Genomic DNA, 26490 nt, shown 5'->3' on the forward strand with positions numbered 1-26490 from the left:
AATTACATAATAATATAAGAATTTCAGTATAAAAATAACAATTCATTTGTAATAAAAATATTCTTCCATTCATAACAATACATCAGCAAAATTATCAAACTACATAATGTTGCATAATATATATACAATGTTTAAATACATAATGTTGTTCACAATTCAAAATAACATAAATTAAAAACAAAAGTTGTCGTTATGATTCTTGCATGGATTACAAAAACAAAAGTTAGTCGCATTCTTCATACGCCTGCATTCCACAAGAAGCAAACTACTACTGAGGAAATATCTGAAAACAAAAAATAAAAATAATTAATGACAATATAATTATGTGTTAATATTTTAATTAAAAAAAACATAAAAAAAATTAACTACTATATAATTACAAAGATAATTAAGTAAATAATTTTGGCTAGACATAAATCTGGCTCTAACTCCCAAACCGAGAACCCGATTCGAGCCCCGTCTTCTCCCACAACTCTCTCGTGCCTAGGCAGTCGTGTGTACCAAGTTTTGTTCCAAACCGACGCCGTTTGGTGATTTTGGGGCATCAACACCTCAAATTCAAATTTCTTAAAGAACTAGTTTGCCTAGACTGAAATCTGACTCTAACTCCTAAACTGGGAACCCGATTCGAGCCTTGTCTTCTCCCACAAGTCTCTCGTGCCTAGGCGGTCGTGTATGCCAAGTTTCGTGCCAATCCGACCCTATTTGGTGATATTGGGACGTCAACACCTCGAATTCAAGTTTCTTAAGGAACTAGTTTGCTTAGAGCGAAATCCGACTCTAACTCCCAAACCGGGAACCTGATTGGAGTCCTGTCTTCTCTGACAAGTCTCTCGTGCCTAAGCGATCATGTGTGCCAAGTTTCGTGCCAAACCGATGCCGTTTGGCAATTTTGGAGCGTCAACACCTCGAATTCAAATTTTTTAAGGAACTAGTTTGCCTAGAGTGAAATCCGGCTCTAACTCCCAAATCGGGAACCCGATTCGAGCCTCGTCTTCTTCCACAAGTCCCTCATGCCTAGGCTGTTGCGTATGCCAAGTTGCGTGCCAATCCGACCCTGTTTGGTGATTTTAGAGTGTCAACATCTCGAATTCAAGTTTCTTAAGGAACTAGTTTACCTAGAGCGAAATCCGACTCTAATTCCCAAACCGGGAACCCGATTTGAGCCCCGTCTTCTCCTACAAGTTTCTCGTGCCTAGGCAGTCGTGTGTGCCAAGTTTTGTGCCAAACCGACGCCGTTTGGTGATTTTGGGACGTCAACACCTCAAATTCAAATTTCTTAAGGAACTAGTTTGCCTAGTGAAATTTGGCTCTAACTCCCAAACCAGGAACCCAATTGGAGTCCCGTCTTCTCCCACAAGTCTTTCGTGCCTAGGCGGTAATGTGTGCCAAGTTTTGTGCCAAATCGACGCCGTTTGGCGATTTTGGGACGTCAACACCTCGAATTCAAATTTCTTAAGGAATTAGTTTGCCTAGACTGAAATCCGGCTCTAACTCCCAAACCAGGAACCCGATTCGAGCCCCGTCTTCTCCCACAACTCTCTCGTGCCTAGGCGGTTCTGTATGCCAATTTCGTGCCAATCCAACTCCGTTTGGTGATTTTGGGGCGTCAACACCTCGAATTCAAGTTTTTTAAGGAACTAGTTTGCCTAGAGCAAAATCCAACTCTAACTCCCAAACCAGGAACCCGATTCGAGCCTTGTCTTCTCCTTCAAGTCTCTCGTGTCTAGGCGGTCGTGTGTGCCAAGTTTCATGCTATTCTGACGCTGTTTGGTGATTTTGAGGCGTCAACACCTTGAATTTAAGTTTTTTAAGAAACTAATTTACGTAGAGCGAAATCCAGCTATAACTCCCAAACCGGGAACCTGATTCGAGTCCTGTCTTCTCCCACAAGTCTCTCGTGCCTAGGCAATCGTGTGTGCCAAGTTTTATGCTATTCCGACGCTGTTTGGGAATTTTGAGGCGTTAACACCTCAAATTCAAGTTTCTTAAGGAAATAGTTTGCAAGACAATCTTGTAATTCGCCCATAACATAAAACCAATTAGAGAGTACCACATATTAACAAAATATTAAATACAGAATAAAGAAAATTCACAAAATAGGAAGAAAAAATACCGAATGAAAAATAAATAATAAAAAAAACTATAAAAGATCTCAATTCATGTCTTCCACATCTTTTCTTTTTGACCATACGACTAGAAAAATAAGATGAAAGAAAAACTCTCTGATCTAAATTACATATATGAACGTATATGTCAAAAAATAATGTTATCTTCATGAATGATGCTCCAAACACCAGGCCAAGCTAGTCATCAATAAATCAATCTTGAAAAACACCTCAAATATCCACTTCTTCGTCCTCAATATTTATCACCATTTACCCTTCTACAGCTCTCTCAATTCTTTCGTCTCACTTCATATTGTTTTAACTATTTAGAAGAGGAAAGTTATAGAATTATGTTCTTCTTTGTTTTACCTTTTGGACAATAGTTGTTTACAGAAAAGGCCAATTCTTGCTGAAGTTCATTTAGTGATGTCACCTGCAAATTCCAGAAATGTATACTGATATACATACTTACTAAGCAATAATATATTGAAATGAATATTCTAAAAAGAAATGTATTCTGATAAACATGATAAGCAATATTATATTGAAATGAATATTCTAGATATAAAGTTGCACACATGTACCGTGCAGACATAACATGTGCACCCGCCACTAGTCATTCATTATGACCATAATGAAACAAAACCCCCCAAAATATAAAACAGAAAAATAAATATGGGTCAGTTACACTTTTCACCCTTATAGTTTGATTCAAAATTCACTTTCATCTCCATAGTTTTAATTTGAACAATTCAATCCCTACACTTTAAATCTAATTTCAATTTGATATTTTTGTCCAAATTTTTATTAATTTCTCCTATGTATATTCCCATAAGTTGGTAACATCATTTTGCTGCTAGGTTATATGTTGAGAGAGAGAGAGAGAGAGAGCGAGAGAGAGATAGTTCCTATTTGAATAGAGGTAAGAGGAGAGGATTTTTTAGAATGGCCCAGCAAATGAAGGATCGAAGGAGAATTTATAGGTTAGTGAAATTCCTAACCCAAGACTGTATGCTGTATATAATAAAATCCTACCATGTGTAGTGAGCAGTAGTACATCAATAGTAGGGTCTGAATTGAAAGCCTTTACAATATCAAAATGCTTTTCTAGTTCAACTGATCCATCAAGCCGCAAATATGTGACACTGCTTTACAACAAGTACAAAATTATTAGAACAATGAAACAAGTCAAATACAAATGTGAGACCTTTTTTTTTAACAAAAGGAAATGGCAGTTATTATTCCAGCCAGTGAATATATATTTGTTACAGTTACTCTATGAGTCCTGCAAGTATCAATGAGTAAAACATGACTTGAGGTGATCAAAAGAGGCCCCCATAAAACGTTGAGCTTCAAGCATTTATCTTTTGTTGATTTGACACTAATAGATATCAGTGGGAAGATACAAGGTGTAGTGAGTTTTTTACCTTCAATATGAGCATGAAACCATAAACTACGACTTGATGAAACCATTAAATGACCAACCATTATTTTTCCTTCAATATAAAATAAAGAAGCAAAGGACTCACCTCTTCATATGTTCTTGCTATTTTAAGGCAATTAGGTACGTTTATAATCGACTAAAGAAACAATTTCTACACACATGACTGCAAATTTGGTACAACTGAGTTATAGTTGATGGGGAGGCCCCTACCAGAGTGTAAAGCTGTTAGAGCTAAGTCTGCCAAATGAAAATGGGAAGTTCCATAAGGTAAATAAAGTAGGACGAAAAGAGAGTGATGAGAAAGAGACAAATAAGGGTTGGGGGGTTTCTACGGAAATAATTGCTTTTTACAGGACTTTGGACGCTGATTTGCCAGCCAGGTCTTCCTCGAGTCTACTGCTACTCACTTTTTTCTTTGCTTTCCTTGCAAGAAAATTGGTTGCATTTTTGTAGGCTCTGTGTGGTTTGTAATTCAAACAATAATTTAATATTAATAATCAATTTTTTTATTCATTTATGGTTTTTAAATTATGATTCTAAATTAATTTTAAAACACATTTTGAAAATATGTTTAGTAAACTAGTGCTATATCACTCACCTGTCAACCATACCCCAAAAATGTCTTTGCAACCCTTAGTCTCTGCCGTGGCTCATCAAGAGCCTTAATTTCCCATAGTGAACCCCTTAATCACTTTCAAGAAATGTAGGAAGTGGACTAAGAACAGCACCATAACGAGTCACATGAAGCTGCATGGTCAATTTCTAGAATCTAATCAACTGAGTTGAAATAGTAAACAAGCCTATGGTACTAAAAACAAACACCACCTCATGGTTACAAAAACATCTATAAGCACAAGTGCAGCCAAACATACCCTTGCAACTATCCATGCAACCCTCAATCTCTACCACGGCTTATCAAGAGTTTCAAAATCAACCATTAACTCATTTTAACCCAATATTTTACCCCTAATGAGCCAAATCTATCATTTTACCCTTATCATCCCAAAAGTCATCAAATAATTCAATATGATAACATTAGGTACAAAAATATCACATTAAATCATTAACCTAGTAAAACTAGTAGTGAAAATAACTTGAAAAATACTTTAAAAATACCAAATCAACCCTAAATCTTTTAAATTAAGTTATATTTAATGGCAAGCAATCTAACTACACAAGTTACATGTGCACATGGCACAAGTTGCACTTATACCAAACAAGCAGCTACCATTTAAGCTGCTTTGCTTTAATATGGTAGCTTGGTTAAAAAATAGAGCTCCATTTCAGTGCCCTTCAAGCTGCCAAATTTTGGCATTGTTATATTTTGTGCCAACATTTTCCTTAAAAAAATAACAAAACAAAATATTTATTACACACATATATATACATATATTGACGTATACACAAAGAAACATATATATGAAGATATGTAAGCACAATTTCAGAAAACATCATCCTCAACCACATTTTCAGAGGCACCACCCAATGAATTTTATTTAATTCTCCCAAAATTTCACTCATTCCTATTATAGTAATGTCATCGAGAAAAACAATCTAACAATTTATAAAGGCCATTTCTTTGTCAAACACAAATTCAGAACTGAAAATTCCAACAATAACAACAACAAAAAAATGCTAAAAGAAATTCTCGTGTGAATAAGATAAGCAACAGTCCAACACTAGAACACACTTGGATGCATAAATTGCTCAAAATTTCAATCAACTTACCGATTCCTCGTGCGAAGCTGCGAATGTGAAAATTGACCAGTTCCTGACGCCATGACGACGGAGAGGAACTAGGCTGAGGCAGAGTTCCCTAGGACAAACGGTGCTAGCCGAGATAGAGATTTTGTGAGGTCGTTGGAGAGATTCAAAGGGGAGATACTTTGGGGATGGTAGTGAAGGACACAACGCCATTGAAGGTCTAAGAGTGGAGCTAGGGTTAGGAATTTTATGTGTGAAAATGACTCGAGCGCAACACTCTGATGCCTACCTGGTGTATGTAAACATATATATCTGTCGCTGCCGTCATCGTCTGCCATGCTCACGGTAGCGAGAGAGAGAGATGGGGATATTTGGTAGAAAAAATTAGGGATTTTGATTCTAAGAGATTGGGAATTTTTGGGGTTTTTTTTGGAGGGGGTGGGAATGGCAAAAAAAATAGGGGGAACCGAGCAGGATTGGGAATTTTTTTTTAGTTTCCATCACAAATGAATATTTAAATAATAAAATGTTTTTTTTTTTTTTTTTTTTTTTTTTTTTGCGACGGAGGTTGCCATTACCAAACAAATTTATTTTTTGTTAAAATAATTTTTTTTTATAGTTAATGAATTTTTTTTTTTTTTTGATATTCCTTTAGTTACTAAGGTTGAGAATTTATTTGTTCATTTTTATTTTAATGAATAAAAAATTATTGTTATTATTTTTTATTTGGTATAAGTAGGAATAATATTTTAATGAAAAATATTTTCCATGAAAATAACGTTATTTTTTTTGTGGTCAATGAAAAATATATTTCTGCGACCCATTTCTTTTTGTTACTAAAAATCAGGAACTATTTTTTTGTGGTAGAGGATAAGGAGCGGCAGTAGTGGTGAAGGTAGTGGATAAGAGGTGATAGTGGGGGTGGCAGCGGCGGCAAAAAAGATTAGTGGTGAAGTTGTGGTAGTGGTAGAGGAGATAGAGTAACGGTGGTGGAGGAAAGGTAATGGTAGTAGTGGTGATGGTAGTGGAGTAGTGGCAATAGTGGTAGTAATGATAGTCGTATAAGTGGAGTGGCAACAATGGTGGTAGTAGTGGTGGTGAGAGAGAGATGGGTGGTGAGAGAGAGATGAGTGAGAGACGGATAGAGAAGAGAGATAGAAAGAGACAGAGACAGAGTAATGAGCGAGAGAGAGAGATAAAGTGGTCGATAAAAGTACATTTTCTTGTAGTGGAGAGCTCGGTAAATAGGGAAGAGGGGAGGGAAAGAGTGAGCAAGATGAACACAATGGGGGAGAGAGAGAGAAACAGACACATAGAGAGAAAGAGAGAGAGAAGAGTGAGAGACAGATAGACAGACACAGAGAGAGAAAGAGAGAGAGAAGAGTGATGAGTGAGAGAGAGATAGAGAGAGAGAGAGAGAGAAAGATTTAACAGAAAAAGAAAGAGAAATAGGAGATGAGCGAGATAGACAAAGAGAGAGAGAAAGAGAGCAAAAAGAGATGATCGAAAAAAAGACATAGAGAGAGAGAGAGAGAGAGAGAGAGAGAGAAGAAAGATGAGTGAGAGAGATAGAGAGAAGAGAGCTGAGCGATAGACAAATAGAGAAAGAGACAAAGACAAACAGACAGAGAAGAGTGATGAGTGAGAAAGAAAGAGAAAGAGAAGAGAGAGAAAGAGAGACAAAAAGAGAAAGAGATAGAGAGTGAGAGACAGAAAAAGAGACAGAGAGAGAAGAGAGATGAACGAGAGAGATAGAGAGAAAAGAGATGAGCGAGAGAGACATAGAGAGAAGAGAGATGAACGAGAGAGACAGATAGAGAGAGATAGTGAGATGAACGAGAGAGACAGAGAGGGATGAGAGATGAGAGAAATAGAGAGAAGAGAGATGAGCGAGAGAGATAGAGAGAAGAGAGATGAGAAAAAGAGACAAAGAGAGAAAAGAGATAAGAGAATAGATAGATGAGTGAGAGACACACACAGAGAGAGAGAGAGACAGATAGACAAACAGACAGATAGACAGAGAAAAGTGATGAGTGAGAGAGAGAAAGAGAAGAGAGAGAGGAAGATAAAAAAATGGGTGAAAAGATATAGACAAAGAGAGGGAGAGAAAAAGAGATAAACGATAGAGTGACATAGAGAGATGAGCGAGAGAGATAAAAAGAAGAGAGAGAGAAGAGAGAGAAAGAGAAAAAAGAGATGAGAGAGATAGAGAGAAGAGAGATGGACGAGAGGCACAGAGAGAGAGAGAGAGAGAGACAAACAGACAGACATACAGACAGAGAAGAGTGATGAGTGAGAGAGAGAAAAAGAAGAGAAACAAAGACATAGAGAGAAAGAGAGAGAGAGAGACAGACAGAAAATAGTGATGAATAAGAGAGAGAAAGATAAGAGAGACAGAGACACCTAGAGAAAGAGAGAGACAGACAAACAAAGAAGAGTGATGAATGAGAGAGAGAGACAGAGACAGAGAAAGATGTAAAAATGGGTGAAAAGAGAAATGTTCAAAAGAGTAAAACGATGTCATTTTTTTTTTGTGACAGAAAAATACCGTTGTATTTATTTAAACTATTTTGTGACTATATATATATATATATATGAAGCCGTCTCAAAGCCACAATATATATATATATATATTTTTTTTTACAACGGTACCTATTGGTCACAATTTTTTTTTTTTTTTTTCTTTTTTTTTACGACTGCAGCTAGTATCGTCGCAAAAACTCTATTTTTTTGCGACAGTAATTTTTACCGTCATAAATACTCTCTTTTTTTGCGACGACAAGTTTTGTCATTTCAAAAAATCACATTTTTTACGATGACAAATTATACCATTACAAAAAATTATTTTTTACAACAATAAATTTACGACAACAAATATACCGTCGTAAAAAATTTCGTGTTCTTATGTCCACTTTTCCGGCAGTGAATTGAACCCTATAAAAAGGATATACATAGACACGAAAAGATAAGGTATAGAATGGAGTGAGGTTATCCTAATGTTTTTTAGACTACGACTATTCAAAGGAGAAAATTGCAACCGAGCTTAATGACATCATCTCGACACTTTCATCAAAAAGATGATCGTTATGGCAGGATTCAAGTTTTGACAGGAGCATCTGTGATATTTTATCCAAAACAAAAAGTCATAAAAATTAAAATATAGAAAAGTAAATTATAAATACACATTCAATTTAATTAAAATACGAATTATATTATGTGATTTGAAAGTTTTGAAAAAAAAAATTATTATAATTTTTTATTTAACAAAAGTAATTAAAAAATAAAATTTTTAACTATTCTTTTATATAATTATAAAATTGTTTGAATTATTAATTAAAATATATTCTTAACATCATTAAAATTATTAATTAACTTAGTAATTTATTAATAAAAGAGATTATTTCTTATGAAATTAAAAATTTCAAAAGACGTGATATAATTTTAGAACTATAGAAATAGTTCATATTTTAAATAAATTTAAAAAAATATATTTATAATTTACATAAAATAATAATAAAAAAAAACATTGTACGTAAATGCTTAGGCTTGGGGAAGAATTAAGGTAACAAGTGTAGGGTTGTGCAAAGGATTCAAAAAATAACAAATTGAACTTGTTCAGATCAATTTGGTAGATTTGATTTGGTTTTTTTAATTCTTAATTCCATCTTGGTTTGAAAAATTGGAGAGTCTGTTTTTGTGAATTGGTTCTAGATTTAAGTCCATTATACTGAATTTGAACTGAATCGAAGTGTGCAACTTAATCATATATATTTATTTGTTAGCTATATTTGTTTAAGGTAATAGTGAAACAATGTGTATGTTTATATTTTGAAAATTTATGTTTCGAAAAATTGTGACAAATTAATATTGAATAATGTTTGCTTAATGTTATGCTTTTATTTAACTGGTGAATTATGAGAGTAGTTCGTTTGATATGCATGCTATTATTACTTTTAAAATGTATGGTAAGTTGAATTTTTTTAAAAATGTTATATGTTTTTCTTGTAAGCAGATTATGTGATCCGTGGTTTCAATACCAAACCTTGTTTAAATGGTTTAATTCAAATTGGATTCACAATTTTAATGATTTGATTTGATTTCAATTTTTATAGAATGGTAAATAATGAATTAATCCTAATTTTGTTCCAAATCGGACAGTATTCACTCCTGGATAAGGGGCATATGAACAATTGTGCGCTGATTTTATCAGCTAAGAAAAAATTTGTACCTTGATTTCGGTCCCACATGTGATTTAAATATTTATATTACAAGGTTTGTCAAATGAATTATTTACATAAAAAATTAAGTTAATATGATATTTTTTATTAAATTTTTAGATTATATTTACTTTAAAACTGGAAGATTAGTATAATTTTAAAAATAAATTGTTTATATTTTAATGATATTACAAAATATATATATATATATATATATATTTGAACACAAAAAAAGATGTTTTGAGATTTCATTATTGCATCTGTGGGCTCAGGTCTGGTGATAATCGGTGACCGTTCTAATTTGACCCAACTCATATCATTAATTTATTAAACAACATTTTTAATAATTCAATCATATCATTAATTTATTAAACAACATTTTTAATAAGGGAGAATTACTTGACGATGATGGTAGTGGAAAAAATTATAAATTAATAAAAAATTTATAATTTTAATTATTAATATTTATAATATTTTTTATTTTGTTATAAATATTTTTTAATTGACAGAGAGTAATTTCTCCTTTTAATAATTATGGGAATCCGTTGTACGAAAAAAATTTAGCTCTATTTTAAATATATATATATATATATATTTTTTTTGAATTTGTATTTCTATTGTTTCAGAGAAAGTGACTTTTCTTTGCATAGAAAGCGACTAACGATTATCAAATTATTTTATTTTATTTTTTTAAGATAGGAAACGATTATCTTAATCTGAAAGAAAAATACAAAAACAGGATTACAATAAAGATTTTTATTTTGAGGTCATTCACATTAAGGTTTTATAAAATAAAATATAATAAATATTGGGAAGAAGGGTTGGTTGGGTTGGGTTGGGTTTGAGGTTATTTTAGTCACAGAAACATAAAATAGATTTTTTAGTTCAATAAGACGAAATATCATATTTAATCTATAATCATTACATTTTTTCTTTTATAAAAAGTCAAAAGCATTAAAGAGTCATTTCCAAACGTAATTTTTTAACCCTAACTTAAAAAAATTAAAATTCTAACCCACTTTCCCAACTAACCCTAGGGGACCTTATCTAATACAAATTGCAACTGTTCATTAATCTATTAAGAAACAAACTGTACAAGAAAACTTTTAGATATTATTGTGGGCAGTTTTGTGCCATAACGAAACCACCAAACAATACCAGGATAGGCTTATCCCAAGGGAAAATATTTATTCCAATAACCAACTAGGGATTAGATTATTCTAAATTAACAAATACCTCTGGTTTTGGAATTATGTGAGGCCCACATGGATTGGAACTTTCTAGTACAAACCATCTCAAAGATTAGCATTGTTTAATACTTCTGGAATATTTAATACTTCTAGGACAAACCACCTCAAAAGATAGGAAGATTATTTAATACTTCTGGAATATTTCACGTGTTCATATTTTAAATTAATCATTAATTATTTAATTTTATATTGTTCTTCTATTCTCAATATAAATCGTAGGTTCTTGCACCTCTTTATCAATCAAAATTTTATAAAGTACCGCGTATTCATACTCTGAGAATAGTGAATAATCACCCAAATAGATAAGTATTATTTACAAGATAAGGCTTGTTAGAATTCATTGAACTTAAGAGTGTGATATCATCATCCAAATATATCATAATAAAAAGGTTAAATTATAAATATACTTTACTTAAAATATAAATTATTCTTCATAATTTTAAGATTCATAAATATTCACTTATCAAAATTTAACATTTAATAAAAATAATTAAAAAAATAAAAAATTTAACTATCTTCATATGCAATAATAAAATTATCAAAACTGTTAATGGAAATATATTTTTGATATCATTAAAAAAATATTAATTAACTTAATGGTTTGATTAATGAAAAGAATCATTTATGATGTGATTAAAAATTTAAAAGAGCAAACTAGCATTTTTGAAATTACAAGAGTTAATTAGTATTTTAAAACAATCTCAAGAAGTCAATTTGTAATTTAAGTTGATAGAAAATTTAATAGCAGTTTTGTGCTAATGAAACAACGAAACAAAATTGATTAAAACCAGGATAAAGTTATCAATAAAAATGGAAAAACAAGGATGAGATTTTGTCCAACTGAGGCACTAATGCCTAATTAGATCAAAACTAAAAAATTTATGATACTGTGTGGAACCACTTGGATTAGGGCTGTTAGTGGTTTTCTAGCAATGTTCAAAGCCACATGCAGTATTGTATTAGCAACCCTTGCTTTGCTGCTAATAAGAAGTCAGAAGTTTGAATTTATTTATTATTTTGTTTGAGGGATCGATCTAGATTAGATTATGTAAAAAAATTAAATAATTTTTTAAAATTTTCCTTACCTTTACTTTTATTGATTTTTTTTAAAAAAAATTTTAAAAAAATTTAATTTTTAAAATTGTCTAGTCTAAGCAGATCTAATAAATAAATAAATTGACATAAAATTTTATAAATTTTTTTTAAAAGAAACTAAGTCCTCGTTTGGTAAATATTTTAGGGCTAAAAAAGCACAAAAAATAGGCTATATAAGTCAATTAGACAAAATATTATATCTAAATCATAATCATTATACTTTTTCTTTCACAAAAGTTAAAAAAATCCAAAAATTAAAACCAAATGAGACTAAAAAAGTCAGGCTAAAAAAGTCTAAACACAAAAAAATTGATTATCGTAGCAATGCCAAACGAAACTTAAATAAAAAATAAGTCAAATAATAAGCTGTGCAACTAATATACCATAAAAGAATCGAGCGGCCATGTTTGATTTTTATAAATTTGTTTTAATTTTCTTTAAAAAAGAATTAAAAATTAATTTAATAAAAAAATAAAAAATACTTATCATTTTTATATAATTTTTTCTTTTGAAATTTTTTTTTAAATTTTTTTTATCAAATAATTTCTATTTTTTAAAACATATATATACGTATTTCTAAAAATGACTCCATCGTAAATTTGAGTGAACAAAAAAAAAACCATACCAAGTGTGTTCCCACGAGTAGCAACCTCTTGACTTTTCTTTTATACATTTTATTATGGCTCTTTTTGGGATTAAGGATCCTCCCCTTCCCTTTCCTACTTCACTTCTTTTTTACAATGGTCAAAATTCATTTTAAGAAAATTTAATGGTGTAGATCATTCTAAAAAAATTATTTTTTAATTTTTAATAAAGTAATCCGAGCCATTAAATTCTTTTAGGATGAATCTTAACCATTGTAAGGAGGAAGTGAAGCAGAGAATGCAAGGAGAGAATCCTTACTCCCTTTTTGGGATGTGAATTTTTAGTTTTTTTTTTCTTAGATTAAAATTTATAAAAAGATAAAATAAATTAAAATAATTAATAAAACAAAATATCACAACAAATCTATAATCATTTTATTTTTTTCTCACAAATATCACATCCAACTATAAAAAATTAAACTATCTTTCTAAACATAAAAATTATAATATATTAAAATAACTAAAAACTAAAATACCTTATTTCTCGAATGAGGCCTATATAAAAAGTGTACTGACATTGAAATACTATTTTTCCTTTTATTTTAATTTTAATTTTAATTTTTAGGAAATGACTTCTCTCCAATTGAAATTTTAACTGAATCAGATAGTTGAGATCTCTGACCAGTAAAAGTTATTAAACATAAAACTTTTATCAGTAAGAATCTTTGAAGAAATTCAACTGGACTATATTTTCATAAAATCTTACCGGTAAGAGTTTTCTGTTTAATAATCCTTACTTGCTAGAGATCTCAACTGTTTGGTTTAGTTCAACTTTCAACTAGAAATGAACCAAATCCATAAAAATGATAACCACAATAAACACGACATAATCAAAAATATTTTCAGCTATAATTAAAATAAAAATTATAAAGGATCATAACTAAATCGTAACTAATATTATAATAAGTTATAATCAAATTTTGTAAGCGTCGTAACTAAATATATGATAAACACAATAAAATAAAATAGCATATTATGAATTGAAAAATGCTTGAAGCAACTAATTTATCACCTTTAAAAATCACCCTAATGATGTGTTTGACAAGTATCAAATTTTAATTTATTAAATATTCCATCATGTGGGATCTAACCTCAATGCCATATCATTAAGGGTCATTTAAAAATGATAAATTAGTGTGATGTAGCATTATTGTTAAGGTGATTCTATTTGCACACTATTATTCCACTCAGTACAAACCACTTTTTTAGTTCACATCACATACAATTTTCATTTTTTAATTTTTTCTCAACGCACACTAATATTTTTGAAATAATACAAAACTACCCTTACCTTCTTTCATCACAAACCCTAATCCTAGTCACCACCTCACTATCGCTGCTGCTATTATCTTTGGGCAATCTCCTTGACTTGCTCTAGCCCCTCATCTTCTTTCTATCTCCACAGCCTTCCCCCCGTTCTCTATTTCTTTCTCTTCATGTCGCTTTTCGTTAATCCATTACTCACTCGCGAATTCTAAAGCTAGGATTGCGATCTACTTTGTGTCTCTTTCATTATCGGATCGTCGGTGTGGGCTAGGCTAGCAAATGGGTTTGTAGGGCTACGAGGCCAGTCTAGTGTCGAGGTGAAGGGCTAGGTTGTTCGTGATAGCAAGGCCAGTTGTTTGCGGTGGTGGAAAGTCGCCGGTAGCTGCGATGGTGACTGAAGATGATAATAGTGGTGGCTGGCGACGACAATCGAAGGAATAATTGTTGAAAGGAAAGGAAAGTTTTACAATGGGGAAAAAGGTGTCGCCAGCGAGGTAGGAAGGCTATAGGGTTGTGATGGCGACTAGGTGCAGGTGACGGTGATCGGAAGTGGAAAGTAGGTGACGAAGGTTGGTAGCAAGTGATGGTGCCGAAAGATAAGGTTTAGAATTATGTCCAAAATAATAATTTGATAAAGGGATATAAGTGTAATGAAAAATTTTATGAAAATAGTGTGTATTAATTAGTTGTGTATAAATAGAATTTCTCTTGTTGTTATAGAATTGTTATCATAAGAGAGAGGTTTCTCTTTAGTCCACTGTGTGAACTGAAGGGTACTATTGGGCCGGTGGAGCACACCATAAGTTCTGTTTCGATAATTCGAACCGTTCAATATGTAAAACTCGTCGAGTACTTCATACTTGTAAAGAATTAAGTTGATCGGATATTAGTAACCTTTAATCGAAATACACTTTTATTAATGGTAAATATGATTTTAAAAATAAATTATGAAGAAAAATATATTCCGATCAAGGGATTATCGATATCCAATTAATATGATTTTTTATAGACATAAATTACTCGATAAACTCTACCTCTTTTTGGGAAGTCCATCTTGGGGCTTTTTTGGCTAAAATAGTAAAAAAAAAACAAAATAAATTTTTTAGCCTAATAAGACCAAATATCACATTCAACTCATAATCATTACATTATTTTTCTCACAAAATGTCAAAAAAGTTAAAAAGTCATTTCTAAACGAGATTTTTTAACCCCAGACTAGAATAATTAAAAAATTAAAAAACTAACTCATTTTCCAAACAAACCCTTTACATGTTAAACTATTTAAATTAACAAAATAAGCTTCCGTTTGGGAAGTGGGTTGGCTTTTTGTCTTTTTAACTTTTTTGGCTATTTTAGCCTGGGCTAAAAAGTTTAGTTTGAGGATGGCTTTTTGACTTTTTGACTTTTTTTGTGAGAGAAGAATGTAATAATTATGAATTAGATGTGATATTTTATTTTTTGTGACTAAAATAACTTATTTTATTTTTTGTGATTAAAATAATCAAAAAAAATCCTGTTTAACTCCGGTCAAACGAAGCCTAAAATTCATAATAAATTTCACAAATTCAAGAATACGTTTCAATTCACATAATGAACAATAATGATAGAAACCACTAATTTTAGAACTCTAAAAAGACCACTAATGACATGACACTCAATAAAAAAAGAAAAAAAATATAACACCAAAATCAAAATATCAAATTATTTATGGTGAGAACAGCTGCCACATCATTAGTGGTAGTACTAATTAGTACTCCCACTCATTTTCCGAACCGGAAACAAACATTATAGTAAAGAAAAAGTGAAACCAACAACAACAGTGAAACCCTTTGTCTGAAAATACCATCCACCGAAACCCGTCAATGGTTTTGGCATCGCCTATTGTATTTTACTTTGCCAACATGGTATAATGATTGATGTCGATTTAAAGTTCACTATGATAGGCCAAACACACAACTGTCTAGGTAAACTCACTTTAAAAAAATATTAGGGATTGTTTTGAATGTTATAAATGAATATATTTTTGATTTTTTATAAAATATTAGTTGAATTTGAAATGATTTGATAAAGAAGTAATTTGATTTAAATAAAATGATGTAATTTAAATAAAATGATGACTTATTAATTTTTGAGAGAATACCAAACCTAACATTCTTATAAAGTGCAATTATTATTAATTTACTATTATTATACGATGATACTATATATACTAATTAATATAAATATTAATGTATTAATTAATATTATATCATTATTACCGACTTTATTTATTATATAAATAACTTTTAAAATAGCGTCACAACTATCTATTAATATATAGCATTATTTATTATTATATGATGGACCTCTCTTCCTCATTTTCTTTCTTCCACTCACACTATAAATAACCCACAAAGCCTTTGCCATCTCAAACAAACCAATCCATAGAGGAGAGTTTTATAATCATACCGAAAGCCTTAAAAAGTCTCTCAGTATCAGATATTTGTCTCTCGGTATTTTCAGTGAAGAAGAAAAGATGTCAAGCACAGTTGGTCAAGTCATTCGTTGCAAAGGTTTGTTTTCAAACATTTTTTAAAACTGTTTTTGGAAACAATTTCAGAAAATGAAAACAAAAAACAAAAAACCATATCAAATTATTTTATTGGTTTATTTATTCTAAATCTTTCGGGGGGATTGAATCACATAGGAGTTCAATGATCTCATTTCTTTTTTTTGAAATTGAATAGAAAATATGGGAGAGCTTTCGTGTAAACTGTCTTTCAATTATGAATTTCTTAGATCTGAACACAACCTTATTATAAATCAATTGGGGTCATTGAAAACTACGTTTAGGGTGTGTTTAGATTAGAGATTTGAGGGCAAAAAAATTATGTAGAGAAATAAAAATGCTTTTGTTCACTTTTCTGGGTTTTTTTTTTTTTTTTCGTAAATAACTGTAATACGTTGTCCAAACATGACTCCTTTTTTATGATCGGCAAAAAAAAATAAATAAAGTAGTGTGTTTTTTTTATGGGACTCTTGCTTATTGATTGATCTTATGCTCTGCTATTATTCAACTTGTTTTAGTTTTGTATTGTGGAGCATTACAGTCTTTGGAATCAAAATTTTTTTTTTCCCCTCGAATTTTCGGAAATAGTCCGTCAAACAAGTTTTTATTTTGTGTTCCCAATTTTTTTTTTAAAAAAAAAAACAAGAAAAAGAAAAAGCAGATTGTTTCTGCTTTTATTCATGTGGGATATATGAAATTGATTGGTTAAAAAATATTTCTTCAATTTTTGGTGGCAGCTGCTGTGGCATGGAAAGCAGGGAAGCCACTGGTGATAGAAGAAGTGGAGGTGGCGCCACCGCAGAAGATGGAGGTTCGTGTGAAGATCCTCTATACCTCTCTCTGCCACACTGATGTTTACTTCTGGGAAGCCAAGGTAACTCATTTTTCACTTTACATAGTATAGTATATAGTATAGTGTAGTATTCCTAAGGTTTCCTCATTAATTTCAATTAATTCAAGCCACCATGGTGACACCCAAATTGGTTCTTTCTTTTCAATCTTGCAGGGCCAAAACCCTGTGTTTCCTCGAATCCTCGGCCACGAGGCAGGAGGGTAAGTTGTCTGTTGTTAATTTTTGATGTCTAAAATGAAATGGGTTTTCTAATTATGGATTGAAAATATGAATTTTGTTGATTTTGGTGGATTTGTAGGATTGTGGAGAGTGTTGGAGAGGGAGTGACTGATCTTGCACCGGGCGATCATGTCCTTCCAGTCTTTACAGGGGAATGCAAAGAATGCGCTCACTGTAAATCCGAAGAAAGCAACATGTGTGATCTCCTGAGGATCAACACAGACAGGGGAGTGATGATCCACGATCAAAAATCAAGATTCTCAATCAAGGGCAAAGCAATTTTCCATTTTGTTGGAACATCCACCTTCAGCGAGTATACGGTTGTCCACGTCGGTTGTCTTGCCAAGATTAACCCCCTCGCTCCTCTCGACAAAGTTTGTGTTTTAAGTTGTGGAATCTCCACAGGTACAAAAAAAAAAAAAAAAACAATGGCAATCTAATTTTAATGTCAAATCCCTTTTGAGTTTTGGCTAAAACCACCAATTTGCTTTATAAGAATAAGATATCAACGAACTGCTATGAAATGATTTCACGGGATTCAGTCTATTTTCTTGATCGTAAAATATTGTTGAGAAATAAGAATCCATGGGAATAAGTCAAACACCCAATTTGGTGTCTGTTTGAACCAAAATGGTGATATTGTTCCTACATTGATGAAGGATTTCGATTTTTTGGATACCATGATCATCCAAAAGCAAGGCTTTCAAAATTTTCAATACTGATTCTAACAACTGATTGCAAAGTCAATCATTTTAAATTCTTACTGTTCTAATGAACAAATTTGTGGGATTTTGTTTTGGGTAGGATTTGGTGCCACTGTGAATGTTGCCAAGCCAAAAAAGGGCTCAACTGTGGCCGTCTTCGGATTGGGAGCTGTAGGCCTAGCTGTGAGTTCCCCCCCCCCCCCTAATTGCCTTATGAATATGATTATTGTCTCTGTTAGCCAAATGTATCTGATCAATCTTATATTTGATGGTAATTTTGTGTAATTAGGCTGCAGAAGGGGCCAGAGTGTCTGGTGCTTCGAGGATTATCGGTGTGGATTTGATTCCTGACAGATTTGAACAAGGTAGGTGATCACATAAAGGGACTAGCAAGCATTATATTTGCAATGTTTGATACAAATTTTACTTTCATAAAACTGACTACAGTGTCTGTGCAGCATAAAGTTGTTTTCAAAATTTCGAAATATGAGAATAACATGAAAATGACTAGTTTTCATTGTTTTATTTCTAAAAACAACCCATTTTCTAGAAAATACAAAAAAAAAGTAGTTTTCAAATTTTAGAAAATAGTTTTCGCACAAAAACATAAACTATATCAAAACAATGAGAACACCACCGAACAGGAAAGGATTTGCTGATTTTGATGGCCAACTGCATCTAAATTCTTGGTGGAAGCTATTTTTGCAACATAAGCTACATTGTGACTCACATTCTAGTTAGAACACACAATGGACCTTCATTTCTAATATTCTGTGTGTGCGTGTGATAAACAGCAAAGAAGTTTGGCGTGACAGAGTTTGTGAACCCCAAAGACCACAAAAAACCAATTCAAGAGGTACAGTTCTACACTTCTTATTTGCACTGGTAAAACCTCCCCTTTCATCTTCAAGTATTTGATCAAATTTTTTCTCGACTTGCTCTTCAGGTGATTGCTGAGATGACCAACGGAGGAGTGGACAGAAGCGTCGAATGCACTGGAAACACTGAGGCCATGATCTCGGCATTTGAATGTGTCCATGATGTATGTTTCCCCTACTTTCCATCACTTTCATTATCGGTTTTTTCCTTTCTCATTTGACAACAAAGTGGAGTTCTAGACTACAACATATACATGTATGTAAATCATTTTGAATGCTGATAGACTATAACCTTGCCATTGCAGGGCTGGGGTGTTGCTGTTCTTGTGGGAGTCCCTCACAAAGATGCAGTATTCAAGACGCACCCTGTGAATTTTCTAAATGAGAGGACACTAAAGGGCACCTTCTTCGGAAACTACAAACCCCGGTCTGACATTCCCGCTGTTGTTGAAAAATACATGAACAAGGTGAGTTTGTGAATCCACACTTTGCAAATCTGTATGCTATGCATATGAAAAGCTCGAAATGTTTGGTAACTCTTATTCGCCTAAATCCAACTTTGCAGGAACTTGAAGTCGAAAAGTTCATCACTCATCAAGTCCCGTTCTCGGAGATCAACAAGGCCTTCGATTACATGCTAAAGGGGGAAGGCATTCGATGCATCATCAAAATGGAGGAATAGAAAAGTATGAAATCCTTACCATCGGATGAAGTGGACTTTGCATCGATCATTTGTGAAATATTAATAAAATGTTGTCGTCCATTAGCTGTTTGTGCATATATAAATAAATATATATATATATATGTAACAAACAAGTTTTTCATATCGAGTTTTCATTTTGGAGAAAAAAAGCACCAGAAATCTGTTCTTGTTTTTCGCTCTAATGTGTGTATCTCTATTGTGTGAGTAGTTGATAATTCATTCGGTTTTATAGTATTACTTATTACTGGTGTTTTTGTTACCCATTGGCTGGCTTACATAATGAATTTTGTGGTTTTGGCCATATGCTTTTCAATATGTAAAATAGAATGGATTTTTTTACTTTGTTTTTGTTTCGACAAAATTTAAACCCATTTCTGACGAATAAAAAAAATAAATGTTGATTAAAAATTTTCAAAAAACATTCAAAAATTAATTAAGAAAACCAATTAAAAATTAAACCAAATAAATGATCATTCCCTCATGTGTGGGGAAGTCTATAGTATATTTTGTTAAAAAATGTATGGTATATAAAAAATTAATAATTAAAATTAAATCACATCATTAAAAATGACTTGCTAAACTGGTTATTTTTTTATAGTTATGAATTAAAATCACATTTCTTCATAATTATAATCAAATTGATCATAGCTTAAGTTATAACATCTCATAACCAAATATTATTTTGTTCATGACTAATATCACATATTTTATAATCGCAATCACACATCTTATAACTAACTCCTTTGAGTCATAAATAACATCACATATCTCATAACTACTTGTTACATATTTCATAACCAATATTTTTTTTTTAACCAACATCACATATTTCATAACCACTAGTCACATATCTCATAACTAACACCCTTTTGTTCATAATCACAACACTTTGATCATAATCAATATTGATCACATATCTCATAATTATTACTCACATGAATCATAACCACGTCTCATAACTAATCCCTTTAAATCATAACCAACATCATAGATTTCATAACTAACAACCCTTTTGCTTATAATCACACCACTTTGATCATAGCCAATATCTTATATCTTATAACAATTAACACATATAGTATAACCAAACACCCTTTGACACCACTTTGATCATAACCAAAATCACATATTTTATAACTAATTAAATACTTCATAACCATTACCTACATATCTTATAACCACCATCGCATATATCATAACTACTAATCACATATCTCATAATCACACCACTTTGATCATAACCAACATTACATATCTCATAATCACTAATCATATATCTCATAACCAAACACCTTTTGACTTATAACTACACCACTTTACTCATAACCAAAATCACATATCTAATAATCACTAATTATATATCTCATAACTTTTATCCACTTATGTCATAACCACATCTCATAATCAAAACCATTTGCCTCATAACTAACATCACATACATCATAACCACTAATCACATGTCTCATAACTACTACCCACATATAGGAGTGTAAATTTGGCCTATGAGCTCGCAGCACACCCCAAGTCCAGTTGCGCCCTGGATGGGCCCAACCAGGCCTAAGCCTAAGCCTAAGCCCAACCTAAGACCCTGGGTTATGTGTTTTAGAGCCCGGTCCGACTCTGGTGTGTTATGAAGTGTGACCTATCTTATGAGCTCGTCCCAAATTTTTTTTCCCCATTGGGCCCGACCCAACCCCAACGGCTCTCTGCTTTCCTGTTAGTGCAACGGTCAATATTTCTTTTAAAAAAAATTTGAAACAGTTATATAATCGTTAATTTCACCAACAACCAATTTTATTTATATATATATATATATATAAATTAACCCTTCCCTCCCAAGTTCTATAAATACCATCCCTCACCCATTTTATTTCTCATAAACAAATCTATCTCTCAAACTCTCATTATCTCTGAACTCTTAACTCTCAATTAATTTTGAAGTGTCATCTCTAAATGACAATTGCAATTGATCACCTATCTCTATTTTAGATATATTTTTAGTCATAGTATCTTTATTCAATATAATAGAACTAGTAACTTTTTAAAATATCTATATACACTTATAAACACATATATATATATATATATATATATATATATATATAATTTAACTAAATTTTAATAAAAAATATGTTGAAAAAAAATTTACAACGTGATTTTATTTTGTTCTACTAAATAAATTTTCTTCTAAATTTTTTTCCCCAACTTTTCTTTGTCTTTTTTTTACTCTATTTTCTTTCCCTTGATTTGTCCTAATTGTGCCTGAGCTCTCTCTATTTCTTACTCAGACTTCTTTATTTTGCTCAAATTATCGAACAATCATTGTTGATAGTTCTTCCTCACTGGATTCTTCTTCTCTCTACTCTTGTGTCTTTGGAATAGATCCTTGAACTCATCACTACTCTCTTTGTTTATTTCAACACTATTCATTCTGGCAATATGTCTCTATCTAGTAAACGCATCTATCTCGAATCTCTAGCTCTTTCACATTAATATGTCATACATACACAAACCTTTGGCCGTAGTTATGATATGAAACGTTTTGTTATCATCAATTGGTACATGTGTTATAGAACTGTTGAAAAATAAATATTACGCATTTTGTTGTACTGTTCTGCTATCTCAGTCCTCTTCATCCCTCAAGTATCTCTCTCATTCTTTACTGTCATTGTAGATATCTTCGATTTTCCTTATCGGAAACGATAACACCTTTGACATCATTTTCACAGGCGATAAGCCCATTCAGTCTCTCTTTCTCATATTCCATTTCTTCTCGCTTTACTAGCTAATCTTCTCTAACTCTCATTTTCTGTTCCATGGCTTTAAGTCGTTGATTAAATTATTTGATGATTGTCATTACATTTTGTTTTCTCTGTATTATGAGAGATCCCGATTGGTGATTCTAAGATTTTTAGTGATTTGTTTAGTCATTTTATGATAATTGTTATGAAACTTTGTTGCTTGATGTAACAATCCCAACCCTTGATTAACGTTAATTTATGCTTAATTATGCCTAATAAGTAATTAAAGTGAAATTTTGCATCATATGTTACCTTATTTGTGTTTATATCTGTTTAATGTAGAAAGATCTGTTCATATTTTTGTTTCGATTTGCGAATTGAAGGCCTTATCGGCATCCGATTCAGAAATTGACTTGATTTATGTATTAATTAGAATTTTTAGAATTTTATGGTAGGTTTGATTAAAATTTAGTTCGGAACGATTAAATTAGAATAATTTAATGTCCAATTGATTAGTTGATCAACAAATTAATTAAGCCATTAACCAAGCCTATGTAAGGCTCCCATATGTGCCTCCACTCTTTCTTTTTCTTCATTTCAACACATTTGAGCTCACACACACAAACAAAACTTGAGGGGAGAGAGAGATAGAATGAAATTGAGATAAAAAACTAGGAAAAGGAGAATTTCTAAGAATTGTTGGAGGTTTGCAAAGAATTTGGGAATTGAAGCTTCTTCACTTGTGCAATTTAGACTCTAGGTAAGAATTTTAGTCTTTGACCTTGTAATGTAGTTGATTAATGCATGGAAACAAGTGAATTAGGTGAATTCATATGGGAATTGAGCTAGAATTTAAGGAAGTTAAGTCATTCCATACATGCATGCATATTTCATAACATTTGAAGTTGTTTTCAAAGATTTCCTCTCATGCATGTTGTAATTCTTGTATAGTTTGAAGAATTCATAACATTTCTTACCATTGGACCTCATTTAATCATGTTTTGGAAGCTATGAACTCAAATGAATATATGCATGTCATGTTCATATCAATTTCTTACATTTCAAGTTGAATTTTGCACAATTGACATGCTTTTGGACCTTGATTTCATGACATGATCTTCAAATCATGATATTTTACAAGTTCCTAAATGTTTTCTAGAATTTTGGTTCAAGAAGATGAGTTTTGAGGTGTGGAATTTGAGTTTGGAGCTTGGGAGTGCAATATGAAAATTTCAGATTCTGCACTTCCGCTTGAGCGACCTTAAGTCTGCTCGAGCATGAAATGCATGTTCCCAGAAGTTTGCATGTTTTGTAGACTGCTCGAGCGACAAGAGTTGCGCTCGAGCGAGGGCATGAGTCTCACGCTCGAGCGAGAGTCAAGTGGCCATCGAGCAGAGATTTCACACAACTAGTACTTTTGCAAAGTTTACGGACCGCTCGAGTGGGGGAAGTTGCACTCGAGCATCCCCTCACATGTTTGCATATCCGCTCGAGCGAGGGAAGTTGTGCTCGAGCGGGACCCTTGTTTTTAGCAAGTTTTGTTAAATGTGTTCAAGTGCATTTTAGCATTCTTATTGCATCCTAGGCACTCCTAGACCATGATTAAGACTCAATAAGAGGTTAAGACTTAGAAACACACTAAGAATGAAACGAAAGAAGTTAAGTACCAACTGAGTGTGTGTTTCATTATGTGTTTCTGCTATGTATGTGTAGGTCACGTGCCTCAAGTTATTTGATTTGCCTGTTCTACAAGTGGAGCCATCTGTGAGTAATAACTTAGTAAAGCTATGGTTAACTTTAATTATTTTATGAATGATATGAATTAAGATCTGTTTTATGAAATGTTATATTCTGTGCAATGAATGATTGTCCAAGTTTTTGCAATGTATTCGTGGCATCCTTAGCACAAGGTCCTAGCCCGGGGGTAACAATACCGTGCCTTTATAAGCAAGGCTCTTGCCCGGGGGTAATAATGCCGTGATCTCATGGTCCTTACCATGGGGTAACAATACCGTGGTTCAAGCAAGTTACAAGTTTTCCCTGTACCAGAGGATCCCAATGGAATTACCAATCAAGTTAATGCTAATGGATGTACCATGTATAACGAAGCATGAACTCTGATTTTTGTATGTAGTTGAACAAGAACATGAATCTATCTGCTTCTATTAGGAACTCTGATTTTGGTAGCTATTATGGACATCATTCATTTAAAACCCCTTTACTTTGTTATTATTTACTAGGCTCCAGCTCATTATTTATTTTATGTATGTAAATGAGCAGGCACGTAACCAGGTTCAGAGTTGAGGACCTAGCGTCTCAGTTTTTGTCAGCCACCCTTCTGTGCCTCCCGGGGAGGTTCCTTTTGAGATGTTTAGTTTTGTAACCTTATTAAAGATGTTTTTGCTTGTTTTCTTATCTTTACACTGGGCTAAGTCCCCTTTTGGTTTCATTTTTATGAATGAGTGACGCATGATTAATGTATTTATGACGTTATATATATATTTTTACAAGTTTGTTTTGAAGATTTCCGTCTCATATATGTTAACACAGCTCTATGGACATTGTATATTCTCTATATTTGTTTCTGCAGCCCCTTACTATATGGTGTTCTGTCAAGAGGCCTTTGGTAATCCAAGGATTACTGGCCGGTTACGACGCTAAACCTTTAAGGGCAGGTTTGGGTTGTGACACTTGATTACAATATTTGTAGTTTATAAAAAATTTGGATATTTTTGCTACATCAATTAGTTGTGTTGTTATGCATTTTGTGATTGATATTATGAATTTTTTTGGGTTGGTTATGACATTTGTGATTTGTAAAAATTTTGATTATTTTTATTATGGCAATTAGTGGTGCAGTTACGCATTTTATAGTTGATGTTATTAAATCTTGTGAGTTGGTTATGACATTTGTGATTTTTAAAATTTTTAGATGTTTTTGTTACACAAATTAGTGGATAGTTACATAATTTTTGGTTAATGTTACGAAATTTTGGGAATTAGTTACGGCATTTGTGATTTTCTATAATTTTAAACAATTTTGTTATGCTAATTTGTGATGGCGTTATGTATTTTGTGTTTTATATTATAAAACTTTGTGGCTTGATTATGATATTTGTGGTTTCTAAAATTTTAAATATTTTTATTACGCCAATTAATGGTGTGATTATACATTTTGTAGTTGATGATCAAAATAGTCTTTTTTATTAATTTTACTTAATAAAAATAGATGAAGGATTTATATTAAAAATAAATAATAAAAAAAATTAAGTACAAATTGACAAAATTATAAATTATAAATTTATTTTATTATAAGACTCTATTCATAAATGTTTTAATTTTGTTTTTTATAATGATTATTACATAATTTCGGTCCCATTTTCTCCAAAAATTTGGAACAAACATACAAATTTTGTCAAAATCAAAATTCCTTCATTAATTGTTTTTGACAAATCCCTAGATCCTTTCTTCAGCCCAAACGAGAGAGAGAGAGAGAGAGAGAGAGAGAGAGAGAGAGAGAGAGAGAGAGAGTAATTTCTGGATTTGGGGTGTGCTGCGAGCTCGTGGGCCAAATTTACATCTCTATATGTGAGTAATGGTTATGATATATATGATTAGTGGTTATGATATATGTGATGTTAGTTATGAGGCAAATAGTGCTGGTTATGAGATGTGGTTATGATATAAGTGGGTAAATGTTATGAGATATATGATTAGTGATTTTTAGATATGTGATTTTGGTTATGAGCAGAGTGATGTAGTTATAAGTCAAAGGATGTTTGGTTATAAGATATGTGATTAGTGGTTATGAGATATGTAATGTTGGTTATGATCAAAGTGGTGTGGTTATGAGATATGTAATTAGTAGTTATGATATATGTGATGTTGGTTATGAGATATGTGGGTAATGGTTATGAGATATTTGATTAGTGATTATAAGATATGTGATTTTGGTTATGAGCAAAGTGGCGTCAAAGGGTGTTTGGTTATGCTATATGTGTTAGTGGTTATGAGATATGAGATATTGGTTATGATCAAAGTAGTGTAGTTATGAGCAAAAGAGTTGTTAGTTATGAGATATGTGACTAGTGGTTATCAGATATGTGATGTTAGTTA

At 32.1% G+C, this 26490-nt stretch overlaps 1 protein-coding gene across 1 annotated transcript; it reads left to right on the forward strand.

Annotated features, from left to right (window-relative positions):
• Positions 1-15746: 15746 nt before the first annotated feature.
• On the forward strand, positions 15747-24896 carry LOC114265462 (alcohol dehydrogenase). The gene is made up of 10 exons (XM_028206286.2): positions 15747-16280; positions 17014-17150; positions 17283-17329; positions 17428-17753; positions 18153-18235; positions 18342-18417; positions 18847-18908; positions 18999-19094; positions 19236-19397; positions 19496-24896. Exons 1-10 carry the CDS (start codon positions 16244-16246, stop codon positions 19610-19612), a joined length of 1143 nt encoding a protein of 380 aa, XP_028062087.2. The 5' UTR covers positions 15747-16243; the 3' UTR covers positions 19613-24896.
• The last annotated feature ends 1594 nt before the right edge of the window (positions 24897-26490 follow it).

This window comes from Camellia sinensis, chromosome 6, assembly GCF_055761805.1.
Source record: "Camellia sinensis isolate YWXY chromosome 6, ASM5576180v1, whole genome shotgun sequence".
Lineage (NCBI taxonomy): Eukaryota > Viridiplantae > Streptophyta > Magnoliopsida > Ericales > Theaceae > Camellia > Camellia sinensis.